The following is a 16,960-nucleotide window of genomic DNA, read 5'->3' as shown; positions in this document are numbered from 1 at the left end:
AATAATGCCAAGGCTGAGAAACCCTGTTCAGGATGACAAACCGACTGAAAACTCAACAAGGGGGCCAGGCACGGTGGCTCATGCCTAATAATCTCAGCACTTAGGGAGGTCGAGGTGGGTGTATTACTTAAGGTCAGGAGTTCGAGACCAGCCTGACCAACATGGCAAAACCCCATCTCTACTAAACACACACACACACACACAAATACAAGTGGCATGTGCCTATAATCCCAGCTACTCGGGAGGCTGAAGCATGAGAATTGCCAGAACCCAAGAGGCGGAGGTTGCAGTGAGCTGTGATCAGGCCATTGCATTCCAGCCTGGGCAACAGAGCGAGACTCTGTCTTAGAAAAAAAAAACAAAAAAAACCCATAAAACAAACAAACAAAAAGAAACTATGAGGATTGAGTGATTCACATTTCTGAATCAACAGAGAGAAGGAAGGGCAGCAGGCTTGTTGAAGCTGGAAGGTCAGGGGGGTTGCAGACTGAAGAAGATCCTGGTGTGTCCCAGTTACCTCCATGCAACCCTACTAGAGGTGGTCTCTGGCTTCCTAGGGATAAGCTCTAAGGGATTCAGCTATGGTGCACCACAGCCCAGCGTTCAGCAGCTGCTCAATGAATGTCTGCCAGGTGAGACTGCACCCAAAGCATTTATTAGGTACATAATGTGGCAGCACTTGCTGGCCATGGAAGGCAAGGCAGAAGACAAGGAGCTGGAGCTGGTGGAAGGAAGCCATTAAGTCAGCCAGTGGCTGGGATGCAGCAAAGCTAGGCAGAAGGTAAGTGCAGATCCACCCCAGTACGTGAGGAAAATGAGAAGGGCTGGCCATGTTAGGATCCAGTCCCAGCGCGACCAGATATGTCACCACCACATCACTTTTAGCTCCTCCCCCCACCCACACACACCTTATTTGCCTGTCATATAAAGAAGGTTTTCCCAAAGTGGTTTAGCCAGAACTGGAAGAGCCCTGCCCTGTGAAGGGATAGGAGCCTGACTGTTGCAGCTGCAGCCTGTGGTGGGGAAGCAGCAGCGGCCAGGATGAATCCCAGGTGTTCTGGAGCTGGATGGTGAAGTATGGACACGCTTTATTCAATTTCGCATTGACTTAAAGGTTTAATTATTTTAGGAGTTCTTGTAGACATTCCTGAAAAATGCAGGTAAGCAAAAAGAAGAAAACAAAGATCGCAAATGTGACCCTTTCACTCGGAGAGAACACCAATGGAATTTTGTTGGGCATCCTTCTATGCAAGTCTGAATATTGTGTAGACATTCTGCTTAAAACTAGGTGTGGGTGCTGCTGCCGGAGGCTTTATTTGCTGTGCCTGAGGTGGGCCAGAGATTTCACTGAGGACTCCCAGAGCACCCCAAGAAGACAACAGAAGCACTTGGAGTCAGGATGACTGGGTGGATTTAGGACTATGTTACTCTCAGGAGCCTCCCTGGATTAGCCCCAAATCAAGGATAAAGAAAGGCCTGGCTGAACTCTTCCTCCCAGAGCCCTGCTGGGAAAATGGGAGCCCCTTTGCAGCCCCCACTTACCCATCAGGCCCTGCTCCTCCCACTCATCTCCAGACTTCTGTCACATGCCCAAGTCCTGCTAACTGTTGTGTAAAACTGATAAGGTGGGATCCCGAGGACCTTGGGCCCCGAGGGCCCCAAGTCAGGAGACCTGGGCTCCAGGGCCAGTTGGGAGTGATAAAGAGAACAATACCTGCCCACAGGACTTGTTGCAATGAGATAAAGGCAGAAGTCACCAGTTGTGGTCAAATGGGATTTTTTCCAGAGAGGTCTCACGGAGAGTGGCTTTCAAATTCTTTTTAGCAGCAGAATTGTTGTAAAATACAATCTCATGTGAAACCCTAAAATATGAGACACTCTGGTTGAAGCAGAGAGAGGTGCTCACCTGCTCAATCCTGTCCTCATTCCTCCCTCTGAGGGTTGCACCTCTGAGAACCCAGTTTAAAGAATTTTGCCTTATGCCAAAGTCAGGATTGAAGAGGCAAGCTGGCTGGGAGAAACTGGGAAGCTCCACTTCCCACCGCCTCTGCCTGGGTGGCAGCCATCTGAGCCTAGGCTAGCCCCTCCCCCTCCAAAGACCCACTGCGGGCTCCCCTGGGGCCAGCCTCCAGGATGGGTGGGGCACCTGAAGCAGCACGTATTGCTTTTTTTTGGGCTGACCTTTCTTCTAGGCCTGAGGACAAGTGGGAAGATAGGTGGGGCCAGCCCTGTCCCTGTTTCCCCTCAATGGAGTTCTCTTGCTCACAGCCTAAGGAAGAAGCGTGACTCACTTCCTGCCTCAGTCTGACTGCTGGAGTATTGTTCTCCCAACTGTGGCTGGCACTACCCAGTGTGGCCCCTACAAGTCTTAGTTCCTTGGTGGAGGGGAAGTCCCCACTTTGGGACAAGGCCAACTGGACTTACCTTCCAGCTCAACTTTGAGGACCCAGCATTGTTCCTCCAGTTTCCAGTTTTTGCAGTGTTTCTAAAGGTGCCCGAATCATACCTTTGAATGAATGGGATCAGCATTCATTAAATATTATCTCCATTTTATAGAGGAGTAAATTGAGGAAGTCTCTGATAAATTAACTTGTCTAAGGTGTCCCAGTAAAAAATAGTGCCCCAGGGACTTGAACGGGTTTGCTGATTTTCATCAGTTGCCTTAAGAATTATCATGATTTAACCTCTCTGGGCCTCAGTTTCCTCCTATATAAAATGTAGACAGTGATACATCAAAGCTACTTAAAGGAAAATGTACTGTACCCACCTCATGGGGCATGTGGTGAGGATAGAAGGGGTTGACACAAGAAAAGAGTTCTCAATGGTGCCTGGCTCACAGAAAACACTCAGTGGATTTTTTTTTTCTTTCCATTACCCGGGAACCTGTGTTCAGGAGGCCACAGGCAGATCCTGTGCAGCCAGGTTATCTCACAGGAAGCGAGAAGAGATGGGCACAGGCTGCTCTCCGACCTTGGAATAACCCAGCCTGGGAAGCTCTTGGCCACATTTTCCTTCTTTTCTTTCTCAGCTCAAGCAGCATCGGCCTCAGCCAAGTAGCACAAACGTTTTCTAGGGCCCAGGGAGGGAGAGGCTCCGGCTGGTATATTGCAAGCAGCTTGGATTCAGGTTCTGCCAAACACCCCAGTCTCTTGCAGGATCTGAGGTCTGCTGGTTGCGGAACTTTGGGCAAATTATTTAAACGTTGTGCGCCTCAGTTTCCTTATCTGTAAAATGGGATTAATAATGTCAGCCTGACAGGATTATATGGATCAAATCATGTACATAAGGAGGAGATAATATAAAGTGGCCTGGTGCATGGCAAGCGGTTGTGTTAAAAAAAAAGCTAAAAATATTAAAAGGAGGTGGGTTACTTCTGCTCATATATCCACCTGTCTGTAATCTGGGCAGAGTAGTGACTCTCTATAACAAGTGAGCCCAGAGGCTGGCCCTTGGCGTGCAGTCCTCCCTCGACCTTGGACTGGAGGACCCCAGGTCCGCCGTCCCTGGGCACCCAGCAGAGCTCAAACTCGTGGCCAGGGAGGAGAAGGGGGGACGGAGGTCAACCCCAAGACTCGGCCAGAGGCAGGGCTCAGAGGCCTCCCAAACTTTTTCCCCACTGGTTCCGAATTCGGGTCTCTTCAGCCGTCTTCCCGGGGAGCTCGCGGGGCGAAGAGCCGAGCCCGGGGGCGGGGGCACGGCAGCGGGGCCTCGTGCCTGGCGGCCGCGAGGACTTTGGGATCGCCTGCCCCACTTCCTACCTGCCCTACCGGGGAGTCAGGCAGCAGGCACCCAGAAGGCCCGCAAGTGCCGCTCGAGGCCGAGACCTTGCTAAGGAGCGCAGCGCCGAAGCGGCCGGGGCGGCGGCATGGGCAGCAGGCAGCCGAGCCAGACCGGCAGTGGCGGCGGCCGGGGAAGCGCGGAGGTGGCGCCGCGAGGGGAGGGCGGCGCAGCGGCGGAGGGAGGAGGGCGGGCGCCGCCGCCGCCGCCGCTGACAGCGGCCAGGTAAACAAGCCGCGCTTGCGGCCCAGCCACCCCGCCCGCGCGGAGCTGGAGCCAGGCGGAAGCCCTGCCTGAGTCGGCCGGGCCGAGGCCGCCGCCGCCGCCTCCCCGCCCTCCGCGCGCCGTGACGGCCGCTGCGCCGGGCCTGGGGTTGCGCCGACCGCCGGGCTCTTTGCTCGGCCGAGGGGCACCCGAGCCGCCGCGGCGCTCGCCTGTAAAAGTTTCCCCGCCCGGGCTCCCGAGAATTGCATGGCGGGCGGGGCCAGAGGCCAGGAAGGCAAGCGCGCCTGGGAGCCGGGCCAGAGGGGAGCCGGCCGGGCCGGGCCGCTCTGCCCCAGGAGGCAGGCTCGCAGCCAGGTGCCCGGAGCCGGCAGCGCCAGTGCAGCCCCTGACCCAGGTCCCCGGGGCCCAGCTCTTTGAGGAACGGCTCAGGGCCGGCCCCGAGGGTGGAGCTGCCGGGAGCAGACAGGGCGCTCAGCAGCCCACCTGAGCGCGCCGGGCCGGTCTCGGACCCCCGGCCCTGGCAGGTACTTTTCCGCGTGGGGCCAGGGCAAGCCCTCTGACCTCAGGAAGCGCCTGCGGGGCCCCTGCTGGGGGCGGGATGGGGAGAAAATTCCGCAGGCTCCGGGTGCTCCCGCCTCCCCGCCGCCTCGGGGGCTGCCGCCGACTCGCCCACTCCGCGGCCGCGTAGGGCCTGCGTTCCGCCCGGGGAGGGGAGGAGCGGCCGGGGGCGAGGCGGGGGATCCTTCTCCCGGGCCTCGCCCCCGCCCGCACACCTGTGCGGTGAGGACTCAGGTGCGGGATCCGCGGGCGCCGGCGGCGGGCGCAGGTAGGTCCCGGGGCTGCCTTCTGCCGCGGCCTGGCCGAGGCCCCTGTGCCCCCGCGGGGTGGCTGAACCGAGGGGCGGCCTGCTTGCCAGACAGGTCTGACGGCAGTCACTTGTCTGGTCGGAACCCGCTTTCCCATCATCCTCTACCCCATGGCCCCTGGGGTGCAGACCCTCATCCACTGGAGGGTGTTGGGATTCTTATTCCGACTTGGGAAGTGCGAGGGGAACCCAGGTGATGTGGCCTGATGAGAGCGGCTGCTGAGCAGGTGTGGACACAGCATAGGAGAGTAGCCAAGCCTGGCCTCTTCTCAAGCAGAGCAGCCCTCGTTTTACTATTTCCTATATTGGAGCATTTGATTTTAAAAAGGATTCTGTGGCTTTTTAAAAAAAAGTTTGAAAACCGCTGGTCTAGCAGTTTTTACCACCAAGGAAACTGAGGCCCAGGGAGAGGAAGTGACTTGTTAAGATCATCCAGCAAATAGTGGGCAGGAACTGGGAGCGATAATTTCACGGGAGCCTCCCAGGGCTGGTAACAGGACCCGGCGTGGTGTCTCTTCTAGAGGAAGAGACTGATTGGGTGTCCGGGTGGCCCTCCCGTGGCCTGCTCTGTGGCTGTGTCAGAGCCAGACCCCCAGTGTCTGGGAAACAGCAGTGGGTCCTGGGGTAAGGCGCAGTTTGAGTGGCCCAGAGTGGCTCTCTGTGTCGGGAGGTTCTGGAGCTGGAGAAAAGGGCTGTGCCCAAGAACATAGCCAGGAAGAGCACCCACAGCTCTCTCTGGCCACAGCCTGGAGCACAGTCCCATGTGAAACAAGATCATGAGAAATACAGCAAGCCTCCAGGTTTGAGACAAACTGGGACTAGAGGGTGAGTCAGAGTCTGGGATGGGGGTGGGGAGAAACCCATTCATTCATTGTTTTCAGTTCTTACTCTTTTCGGGGATCCTCCCTTGTCCCGCATGCTGTGGCAGAGCCGTCTGTGGGGGTCTCATTTTCTGGAAGCCATCCCCACCCCTCACCATGGGTGGGGTTGTTGGATGGAGGGAGGCTGGCCCTCTTTCTTTGGGGGGACTGTTCAATTGCGCCTGAAGCCTGCTTTCTTTCCGAGTGCTGCAAGGTAATTAAATAGTTGGTTAATCACTTTTAACGCCAAGCAGCTGCGGCTCCATCTACAGTGTGCTGGAATCTGGGCTAGACCCAGATGAACCCAGCCTCGATTTGGGGGCTCCAGCAGGACTCACAACACTGTGGTTGGTGGTGGTGGGGGCAGGGGGATGATCCAAGAGGCAGCTGTGGTGGCAAGAGGAGAGAGATGAGGCCCTGTTCCTATGTGGCTCTGCCCCCAGGGTCCCACATCCTCTCTTAAATGAGGGACTTGGGAGGAGGTCCCTCCATCCCCTAGGGCTGGGGTGCCTAGCTGTCCAGCCATTGATCAGGCCAGCTTTCTGGAACCAACCACCCAAGGCATCATGGGGCTGTGGTTCCCAGGCCTGCCCTGGAGCCCTGTGGAGTCTGCCCACAGGGATGTGCAGGAGCTATATTGTAGATGTCTCCTGCCATCAGCTGTCAGGTTATTTTGGTCCAAACTGAAAATACTCCAGGAATTGTATGTGGAGTACCCCCAGCCTGCAGGGTGGGACTGCAGCAGTCAGGGAGGCCGGTTGTGTCTAAGGGCAGCCTCTGGAGAAGCAAAGAGTTCTCTATAGTGAGCCTGCCTCTGTAGCTCCCCAGGGCCTACGTGAGCTGGGGTGCCTTCCTTTTGGTATCCGGCAAAGAGTGGCCTTGGCTATGGAAGCGGTAAGGGCATCCAGGGCCCTGCTGCTGCTCATGGAACTTGGCACTGATACGGGATACCCCCAGCAGCACTGCTGGGACCTCCCCCAGCTTCCCTCCTTCCTCCAGGGGCTTGGCTTCTGGCTAGTCAGGGGCTCTATGTGGGGACAGTTATGTGGCCCTAGGCAGAGAGGTCCCGCCGTCTGTTTGCTGAAGGAGGAAAAACAACACTCGGACTATTGATTCAGCCTCACCTTGGCGCTCCTGGCTCAGCAGCCAGTGTTTGCCCTGGCTGCCTGGGCTCGGATTACGCAAGGCTGGTGGGCGTGGAGCAAGCAAGGGGGCAGCTGGGGGCCTCCAGGCCCAGGCAGGGCAGGGCTTGGCGGCCCCAGCGTTCCCCAGGAAACAGTAAAAACGAGCCTGGGCCCCTGACTTTGCTGATAGAGCCATCTCAGCCATAGAGGGAGGTGAAGCCTCTGTGATTGCCACCCCGCACCCCCTCAGGACATGGCCCATAAAAGTACCATCTCACCTAGGGTCACCCATTCTTTCTTCTTAGGAGCTATGGGGCTTTGCAAATAACTCCCTATGGCTGAATCTGCTTCGCTGAACTAGGAAACCCTAGTGAGTTGTATAGATGCCATTCATTTAAAAACCTTGAAAAGCCAGCATCTTATTCCTATGTAAAATGTACCTAGGTGATTTGGAGAATACAGTGACACAAAGAAGAAAATAACAATTACTTGTTTTTTTTTTTTTTTTTTTTTTTTGAGACGGAGTCTCGCTCTGTCGCCCAGGCTGGAGTGCAGTGGCCGGATCTCAGCTCACTGCAAGCTCCGCCTCCCGGGTTTACGCCATTCTCCTGCCTCAGCCTCCCGAGTAGCTGGGACTACAGGCGCCCGCCACCTCGCCCGGCTAGTTTTTTGTATTTTTTTTAGTAGAGACGGGGTTTCACCATGTTAGCCAGGATGGTCTCGATCTCCTGACCTCGTGATCCACCCGTCTCGGCCTCCCAAAGTGCTGGGATTACAGGCTTGAGCCACCGCGCCCGGCCAACAATTACAATTCTCACCATCTTGAGAGAACCACTGTTAAGGTTTTATAGCGTGTGTCCTTCCAGATTTTGTTTTGGTTTGTATAAATATACATGTAAAAATAGTTTTTAAAAAATAAAATGGGATTATGTGTACGTACTGCTTTATAATGCATCTTTTTTACCTTGATCAGTTGAATATTTATTCATTTGTTGTTTCTGATTTTGAGTGACTCAGGGCTTGATAGTCTTCTTCCTGCTGCTTCCGTTACACTTTTTTTTTTTTGAGAGGGAGTCTCGTTCTGTTGCACAGACTGGAGTGCAGTGGCGCGATCTTGGCTTACTGCAACCTCCACCTCCTGGGCTCAAGCAGTTCTTGTGCCTCAGCCTCCCGAGTCGCTGGGACTGGAAGCACCTGGCTAATGTTTGTATTTTTAGTAGAGACGAGGTTGCACCACGTTGGCCAGGCTGGCCTCGAACTCCTGACCTCAGGTGATCCACCCGCCTCAGCCTCCCAAAGTGCTGGATGACAGGAGTGAGACACCATGCCTGGCCTTTCTGTTACACTTCTTACATTCTTTTTTTTTTTTTTTTTCTGAGACGGAGTCTCGCTCTGTTGCCCAGGCTGGAGTGCAGTGGCCGGATCTCAGCTCACTGCAAGCTCTGCCTCCCGGGTTTACGCCATTCTCCTGCCTCAGCCTCCCGAGTAGCTGGGACTACAGGCGCCCGCCACCTCGCCCGGCTAGTTTTTTGTATTTTTAGTAGAGACGGGGTTTCACCATGTTAGCCAGGATGGTCTCGATCTCCTGACCTTGTGATCCGCCCGTCTCGGCCTCCCAAAGTGCTGGGATTACAGGCTTGAGCCACCGCGCCCGGCCTACACTTCTTACATTCTTGCATGGAGAAAGGATTGGGTGGGATTGTGAGGGCATCCATCTGTCCATCTATCTGACTGGCCTTGGGTGCTAGATTTCTTCTGGGGAGTACTTATTTTTTTACCCTTCTCCCCCAGATCTCATTTCAGGCCCCAATTGAAACTTGAGGTGGGCAGGGCAGCTTTAGTGCATGGCAGGGGAGGAACTGACCCTCTCCCCCCTTTTCCCTTCTTGTTCCTCTCAGAGTCGGCACTCCTCACCCTCCCGAGCCCTGCCCATCTCGTCCCCATGCCCCCACCAGTCAGCCCCGGGCCACAGGCAGTGAGCAGGCACCTGGGAGCCGAGGCCCTGTGACCAGGCCAAGGAGACGGGCGCTCCAGGGTCCCAGCCACCTGTCCCCCCCATGGAGCTGAGGTCCTGGTTGCTATGGGTGGTAGCAGCAACAGGAACCTTGGTCCTGCTAGCAGCTGATGCTCAGGGCCAGAAGGTCTTCACCAACACGTGGGCTGTGCGCATCCCTGGGGGCCCAGCAGTGGCCAATAGCGTGGCACGGAAGCATGGGTTCCTCAACCTGGGCCAGGTAGGTGTTCTTACCTGGGCTGCTGGCCTAGGCACAGGACATTGCCAGGGGGTGGGACCAGAGAAGACAGGGATTCTGGCACCAGGGAGCAGGAACTGTTGGCCTTGTTTGCTCAGGGGCATCTGGGTAGCTGGCATGTTCTGGGTGGCCAGGAGCAAAGCACAGGTGCTTCAGGCGAGCAGCATATCCCAGTGAGAGTGAGTCCTCACGGTCCCTGCATGTTGCTGGGTCCTGGACAGGGAGCAGATGCCCCGCACCCCCGACCATGGCGAGCCTCTGGTGAAGCCATTGTCCACCCCCGTCCCCCGCCTCCCTGGGGACTGACAGATGGAAAGCCCAGCTCAGTCTCCCTGCTTTATTGCAGATTTTCGGGGACTATTACCACTTCTGGCATCGAGGAGTGACGAAGCGGTCCCTGTCGCCTCACCGCCCGCGGCACAGCCGGCTGCAGCGGGAGCCTCAAGTGAGTGTGGCCCCAGCCCCCTCCTGCTGCCACCCTCCCCCTCCTGCTCTCAGGAGCCCCTCTCGCCTCCTGCTCCACCCACACCATCTCTCCTCCACTCCCCCGCAGGTACAGTGGCTGGAACAGCAGGTGGCAAAGCGACGGACTAAACGGGACTTGTACCAGGAGCCCACAGACCCCAAGTTTCCTCAGCAGTGGTACCTGGTATGTGGCCTTCTTGGCTGCTGGGACCTCCTCCCCAGATGCACCATCCACCCACCATGAGCTCTTGGACAGAGGAGACTGACTTCGAGGCCTCCTCTGATTCTTTTCCTTTCCTCCTGCTGGGCAGTCTCTTCCTGGCCCATCCTAATAAGCAAGCCTGGGGGTGGCCCTCCCAGAGTCCTCTACATTCCCATGGAGTCCAAACAGCCAGTGGCGGCCTTTCAGGAGCAGGGATGGGTAGAGGAGGAGGTTTTAGGGTGGCAAGGGGATTCTTCAAGTTGTCCCTAGCCTCACAGAACCAATCATCTCTCATAAGTGATGGGGTGGGTGTCTCCGCAGTCTGGTGTCACTCAGCGGGACCTGAATGTGAAGGAGGCCTGGGCGCAGGGCTACACAGGGCACGGCATTGTGGTCTCCATTCTGGACGATGGCATTGAGAAGAACCACCCGGACTTGGCAGGCAATTATGTGAGGAAGTGGGGGAGGGAGGCCGTGATCCGTGGTGAGGTGTGTCTAGAGGCTGTCCTGTTCTATCAGTGAGGTCAGCCTTCTCCTGATGGTGGCCAAATCCTTCTTAGGATCCTGGGGCCAGTTTTGATGTCAATGACCAGGACCCTGACCCCCAGCCTCGTTACACACAGATGAATGACAACAGGTAAGAAGTGGCAGGCCCCTGGCCTCTGCCTCCCTTCTCCTTTATTCCACTGAGGAACAGGGCTGAGCCTGGGTGAGATGTGCCCTGCCTAAAAGGGTGAGGCTTTTTCCACAGTCCTGGCCCACCTGGGGCTCTGAGGGAGGGCTTGGTCAGAGTGGAGATGGCCACAGGCCCAGTGGAGTGTGGGAGACGGGCTGGGCACTCAGGGGATGGTGGGTGTCAGATGTGCAGATCCCTCGTGCTCCTCAGGCCACATCTGCTGGGCCCTGTTCACCCCATTCGTCCTACTCATGCTATGCACTTGGCCGTGGCAGGCATGGCACACGGTGTGCGGGGGAAGTGGCTGCGGTGGCCAACAATGGTGTCTGTGGTGTAGGTGTGGCCTACAATGCGCGCATTGGAGGTAAGTGTGGGCTTGGGCCACCCTGTCTTCCGGAGGGCCTGTCAGTGGGATTTTTCCCTGCCCGCTTCCCATCTGGCTAATGCCTGCCACTTTCCCACTGTGGATCCTTTGATCACATGGCTGTTCCATGGAGGGTTCTCAAAGGGTCAAAGACTGAAAGAGTTGGACCCCTGTGGAGTGAGGGTTTCCTAGCAGGAGTCTCCTGAAATCCTCACGACCCATTGTGAGTCCTCATGTGGCAGATCCTTGATCACCAGGCTCCTTTGGGAACTGGAGACTCTTTCTAGTCCAGAAGGTGTGGTTGGGGGCAGGAGGTGTTCTCTTTTCCCTTCTCTGGGTCTTGTCTTTGAAAGGCAGAGGCAAACGGGTAGTTGGGGGTTCAGGGTTTCCCAGCATCAGCCTCTACCCTCCCCTGCTCATCCCCTGGGGTGCAGGGCTGGGTGTGCTCCTTGGGGTGGGAGCCCCGACAGCTGGACCCACGCAGCATCCCTCTTCATGCCCCCTCTTCATGGCCAGGGGTGCGCATGCTGGATGGCGAGGTGACAGATGCAGTGGAGGCACGCTCGCTGGGCCTGAACCCCAACCACATCCACATCTACAGTGCTAGCTGGGGCCCCGAGGATGACGGCAAGACAGTGGATGGGCCAGCCCGCCTCGCTGAGGAGGCCTTCTTCCGTGGGGTTAGCCAGGTGAGGTGGGGATCGGTCCAGCCCATGGGGGCAGGCTGGGTGGTTTTTTTGGCTTATTTATTCTCATGTTTAACTTTACACAAAACATGTTTATTGAAACATTAAGGGACAAAAGAAAAGTAAAGTGCTTATACCAGTTGCACTTGGCTAATTAAAAAACAAATTTTTTTTAGAGATGAGGTCTTGCTATGTTACCAAGGCTGGTCTTGAACTCCTGGCCTCAAGCAATCCTCCCGCCTTAGTCTCCTGGTCTGATTTTTTGTGTGTCTAGATAGACATATTTGGATACACACTTGATCCACCAGGGATCTCACAGGGGACAGGAGGTTCCCAGAGAATGAGGCCAGTTCTCCAGCAGTGTCCTCCTGCCAACCCTCCCTCAAGTCCCAATCTTGAATGACCCCAGCCCACTCTGTCCACAGGGCCGTGGGGGGCTGGGCTCCATCTTTGTCTGGGCCTCGGGGAACGGGGGCCGGGAACATGACAGCTGCAACTGCGACGGCTACACCAACAGTATCTACACGCTGTCCATCAGCAGCGCCACGCAGTTTGGCAACGTACCCTGGTACAGTGAGGCCTGCTCATCCACACTGGCCACGACCTACAGCAGTGGCAACCAGAATGAGAAGCAGATTGTGAGTCTTACCTGGGCTTGGGGGCTGGGGAAATGGGGCTGCTGGCTGACTTTGCCCAGCACCCTCTTTTGGAGGCTGTCTGCCTCCACCTCCATGTGGCTGGGTGATAGTGGCTCAGGCATCATGGAATGTGAACTCAGGGGCTCTCTAAGTTCTTGGGAGGCGGTGGAGCCATACCTGAAGCCTTTGAAAAGCCTAGTGTCTCCCTAAAAACATACGTCGTTCTTATTCATCTCCAACTGCTAGTTGAACCCCCTTATTCCTTTGGAAAATGAGGTCCAGGAGGGGCTCATCATTAGCCTGTCCACAGCAAGTTAACAGGGCAGCAGCTGGGACCCAGGGGTCTTGGCCCTGGCTTCTCATACCATCTGTGGTGCCCAGGGCCTGTATGCAGAGGGAGGGTAGGCAGGTGGCTCCTCTAGCCCTCTCCATCAATCACAGGCCCCAATATGATTATCTTCCTGGCAGGTGACGACTGACTTGCGGCAGAAGTGCACGGAGTCTCACACGGGCACCTCAGCCTCTGCCCCCTTAGCAGCTGGCATCATTGCTCTCACCCTGGAGGCCAAGTAAGTGGGTGGGGGCCAGGGGCAACCCTGTCTCTACCAGCACTCTCTGTAGGGCAGCCCTTAGTCTCCAGCTGCTCCCAAAAAAGACTGATCCCTGACCTCTCCTTTCCTTCTTTGCAGTAAGAACCTCACATGGCGGGACATGCAGCACCTGGTGGTACAGACCTCGAAGCCAGCCCACCTCAATGCCAACGACTGGGCCACCAATGGTGTGGGCCGGAAAGGTGAGGACAGGCTGGCCCGGCAGGCTGGATGTGGAGTTAGGTGGAAGGCACTCTGTGCCTCACAGCTGACCTCACCTTCCCTGTTCCCACAGTGAGCCACTCGTATGGCTATGGGCTTTTGGACGCAGGCGCCATGGTGGCCCTGGCCCAGAATTGGACCACAGTGGGCCCCCAGCGGAAGTGCATCATTGACATCCTCACGGAGCCCAAGTGAGGGCTGGACCCAGGCTGGGAGGGGGCCAGTGGGACCAGCGTCGCAGGGGGTGCCCGCTGGTCCCTCTGGGCCAGGCTGACCGTCATGGTCCTCTCCTGCACAGAGACATCGGGAAACGGCTTGAGGTGCGGAAGACTGTGACCGCGTGCCTGGGCGAGCCCAACCACATCACTCGGCTGGAGCACGCTCAGGCGCGGCTCACCCTGTCCTATAATCGCCGTGGCGACCTGGCCATCCACCTGGTCAGCCCCATGGGCACCCGCTCCACCCTGCTGGCAGCCAGGTGCTTGCTCTGTCCCTGCCCGCCCTGCCCATCACCTCCTCCTCTCACAGCCCACATGCTTGCCTTTGCTCGCTCACACGGCCCAGGGGGCACTGAGTGCTACTCAGTGGGGCACTCTTGGCATTTTGGGAGGGATAGTTTTGTCCTGTGGGACTGTCCCATGTTGCAGGAATCCCTGGCTTGCACCTATTTAATGTCAGTAGTGTGCCCCACCTTGTGCAGTGCCTGTGTATCCTTCTAGAATCCCCTGGTTGAGCATGTCTGGCTCGCTGGGAAACAGCCAAGCCAGCAGGCACTTCTGGCCCCATGAGGTTGGTCTGCGTGGGAGAAGGGTATGTGGCCCGTGTGCCGTGGGTTAGATGTACCTAGCTTGGGGTCCCCCAGAGGCCTCAGGGCTGTGTGCACTCCCCTCCCCAGGCCACATGACTACTCCGCAGATGGGTTTAATGACTGGGCCTTCATGACAACTCATTCCTGGGATGAGGATCCCTCTGGCGAGTGGGTCCTAGAGATTGAAAACACGAGCGAAGCCAACAACTATGGTACTGGGGGCACTTGAGGGGTAGGGGTACGAGGTGGAGGGCTGGCAGGATCTAGGGCACTGGGCGTGGTGCCAGCACTGTCCAACTCTTGCCTCCTCACCGCTCTGGAACAGGGACACTGACAAAGTTCACCCTCGTACTCTATGGCACTGCCCCTGAGGGGCTGCCCATACCTCCAGAAAGCAGTGGCTGCAAGACCCTCACGTCCAGTCAGGCCTGTGTGGGTCAGTAGTGGGTGCTGTTGGGCTTTGGGGGCCGGAGTCTGGGGGGATGGCGGGTGCCTGTCCTGAAGCCCAGCTCTAAGAAAAAAGTCTCAAGAGACCTAGGGCCCCTGGGGCTTTTGGGATGACCACAGTCCTGGGGCTGGGGGATCTTGGGGATGTGGTGACTTGGCTTGGGGCTGCTATGGTCCTGGGGCTACAGTCTGTTTAGCTGACACACACTCGCCCTCTCTCCCACGCCGGCAGTGTGCGAGGAAGGCTTCTCCCTGCACCAGAAGAGCTGTGTCCAGCACTGCCCTCCAGGCTTTGCCCCCCAAGTCCTCGATACACACTATAGCACCGAGAATGATGTGGAGACCATCCGGGCCAGCGTCTGCGCCCCCTGCCACGCCTCATGTGCCACATGCCAGGGGCCGGCCCCGACAGACTGCCTCAGCTGCCCCAGCCATGCCTCCTTGGACCCTGTGGAGCAGACTTGCTCCCGGCAAAGCCAGAGCAGCCGAGAGTCCCCGCCACAGCAGCAGCCACCCCGGCTGCCCCCAGAGATGGAGGCGGGGCCGCGGCTGCGGGCAGGGCTGCTGCCCTCACACCTGCCTGAGGTGGTGGCCGGCCTCAGCTGCGCCTTCATCGTGCTGGTCTTCGTCACTGTCTTCCTGGTCCTGCAGCTGCGCTCTGGCTTTAGCTTCCGGGGGGTGAAGGTGTACACCATGGACCGTGGCCTCATCTCCTACAAGGGGCTGCCCCCTGAAGCCTGGCAGGAGGAGTGCCCGTCCGACTCAGAAGAGGATGAGGGCCGGGGCGAGAGGACCGCCTTTATCAAAGACCAGAGCGCCCTCTGATGAGCCCACTGCCCACCCCCTCAAGCCAATCCCCTCCTTGGGCACTTTTTAATTCACCAAAGTATTTTTTTATCTTGGGACTGGGTTTGGACCCCAGCTGGGAGGCAAGAGGGGTGGAGACTGCTTCCCTTCCTACCCTCGGGCCCATCTGGCCACCTGAGGTGGGCCCAGGACCAGCTGGGGTGCGGGGAGGGCCGTACCCCACCCTCAGCACCCCCTCCATGTGGAGAAAGGAGTGAAACCTTTAGGGCAGCTTGCCCAGGCCCAGGCCCAGGCCCCAGCCCCAGCCAGAGTTCCTGCGGAGTGAAGAGGGGCAGCCTTTGCTTGTTGGGATTCCTGACCCAGGCCGTAGCTCTTGCCCTTCCCTGTCCCTCTAAAGCAATAATGGTCCCATCCAGGCAGTCGGGGGCTGGCCTAGGAGGTATCTGAGGGAGGAGGCCACCTCTCCAAGGGCTTCTGCACCCTCCACCTTGTCCCCCAGCTCTGGTGAGTCTTGGCAGCAGCAGCCATCATAGGAAGGGACCAAGGCAAGGCAGGTGCCTCCAGGTGTGCACGTGGCATGTTGGCCTGTGGCCTGTGTCCCATGACCCACCCCTGTGCTCCGTGCCTCCACCACCACTGGCCACCAGGCTGGCACAGCCAAGGCTGAAATTCTGGCTGAACCCTGTGCTGGTGTCCTGACCACCCTTCCCTCTTTTGCACCTGCCTCTCCCGTCAGGGCCCAAGTCCCTGTTTTCTGAGCCCGGGCTGTCTGGGCTGTTGGCACTCACAGACCTGGAGCCCCTGGGTGGGTGGTGGGGAGGGGCGGTGGCCCAGCCAGCCTCTCTGGCCTCCCACCCAATGCTGCTTTCCCCTGTGGGGATCTCAGGGGCTGTTTGAGGATATATTTTCACTTTGTGATTATTTCACTTTAGACGCTGATGATTTGTTTTTGTATTTTTAATGGGGGTAGCAGCTGGACTACCCACCTTCTCACACCCACCGTCCGCCCTGCTCCTCCCTGGCTGCCCTGGCCCTGAGGTGTGGGGGCTGCAGCATGTTGCTGAGGAGTGAGGAATAGTTAAGCCCCAAGTCCTGAAGAGGCAGGCCAGCCAGGCGGGCTCAAGGAAAGGGGGTCCCAGTGGGAGGGGCAGGCTGACATCTATGTTTCAAGTGGGGCTCGCCATGCCAGGGGCTCATAGGTCACTGGCTCTCCAAGTGCCAGGGGTAGGCAGGTGGTGGCACTTAGCCCCCTCCAACACTGTGCCCTGGTGGAGAAAGCACTGACCTGTCATGCCCCCCTCAAACCTCCTCTTCTGACGTGCCTTTTGCACCCCTCCCATTAGGACAATCAGTCCCCTCCCATCTGGGAGCCCCCTTTTCTTTCTCCTAGCCATTCCTGGTACCCAGCCACCTGCCCAGGGGTGCCCCCTCCTCTCCCATCCCCCTACCCTCGTGGCCAGCCCGGCTGGTTTTGTAAGATACTGGGTTGGTGCACAGTGATTTTTTTCTTGTAATTTAAACAGGCCCAGCATTGTTGGTTCTATTTAATGGACACGAGATAATGTTAGAGGTTTTAAAGTGATTAAACGTGCAGACTATGCAAACCAGGGCCAGTCTCCAGTGTGTTACCATTGCTCCTGCATTGAAGCTGAGGATAGGGGGCCAGTTAGGCCCACACAGTGGCCTGTCTGCCTGGACGTGGGCCCGTCAGAAGGCCAAAGTCCTCCAAGGGGCCGGAGGATGTGCCAGCCCCTAGTGGAAGGAGACTGCGGCTGGAGGCCAGCCCCCTGGGGTGGGGCTGGTGACCCCTGGTCCTCAGGAGCTGAGCACTTCACTCCCAAAGTCCTGGTTTCCAGCAGTGTGAAGAACTGGGCCTATTGTGTCTTCCTTGGCTGAAGTGACCTGGCCGCTGTGGGCTATAGGGCTGAGGCCTAAGGTGGGGGCAGTACTGA

The 16,960-nt window shown here is 57.5% G+C and overlaps 1 protein-coding gene across 3 annotated transcripts; it reads left to right on the top strand.

Moving 5' to 3' along the window:
- The first annotated feature begins 951 nt into the window (after positions 1-951).
- Positions 952-16,617, top strand: FURIN (furin, paired basic amino acid cleaving enzyme). Of its 3 annotated transcripts, none has more exons than XM_031668342.1 (16): positions 952-1,075; positions 8,750-9,085; positions 9,450-9,548; positions 9,657-9,752; positions 10,092-10,220; positions 10,331-10,407; positions 10,722-10,810; positions 11,327-11,499; positions 11,922-12,134; positions 12,603-12,703; positions 12,824-12,927; positions 13,020-13,137; positions 13,245-13,424; positions 13,842-13,966; positions 14,080-14,190; positions 14,434-16,617. In XM_031668342.1, exons 2-16 carry the CDS (start codon positions 8,909-8,911, stop codon positions 15,024-15,026), a joined length of 2,385 nt encoding a protein of 794 aa, XP_031524202.1. In that variant the 5' UTR covers positions 952-1,075; positions 8,750-8,908; the 3' UTR covers positions 15,027-16,617. The 3 variants fall into 3 exon arrangements, with proteins under 3 accessions (XP_031524202.1, XP_031524201.1, XP_009198206.3); XM_031668341.1 differs by lacking the exon at positions 952-1,075 and adding an exon at positions 4,810-4,828; XM_009199942.4 differs by lacking the exon at positions 952-1,075 and adding an exon at positions 4,856-5,692.
- Positions 16,618-16,960: the final 343 nt, after the last annotated feature.

The sequence above is a fragment of the Papio anubis genome, chromosome 7 (assembly GCF_008728515.1).
Source record: "Papio anubis isolate 15944 chromosome 7, Panubis1.0, whole genome shotgun sequence".
Classification (NCBI taxonomy): domain Eukaryota; kingdom Metazoa; phylum Chordata; class Mammalia; order Primates; family Cercopithecidae; genus Papio; species Papio anubis.
Note: the sequence above shows the minus strand (reverse complement) of the source record. Positions and strands in the feature narration are given on the sequence as shown.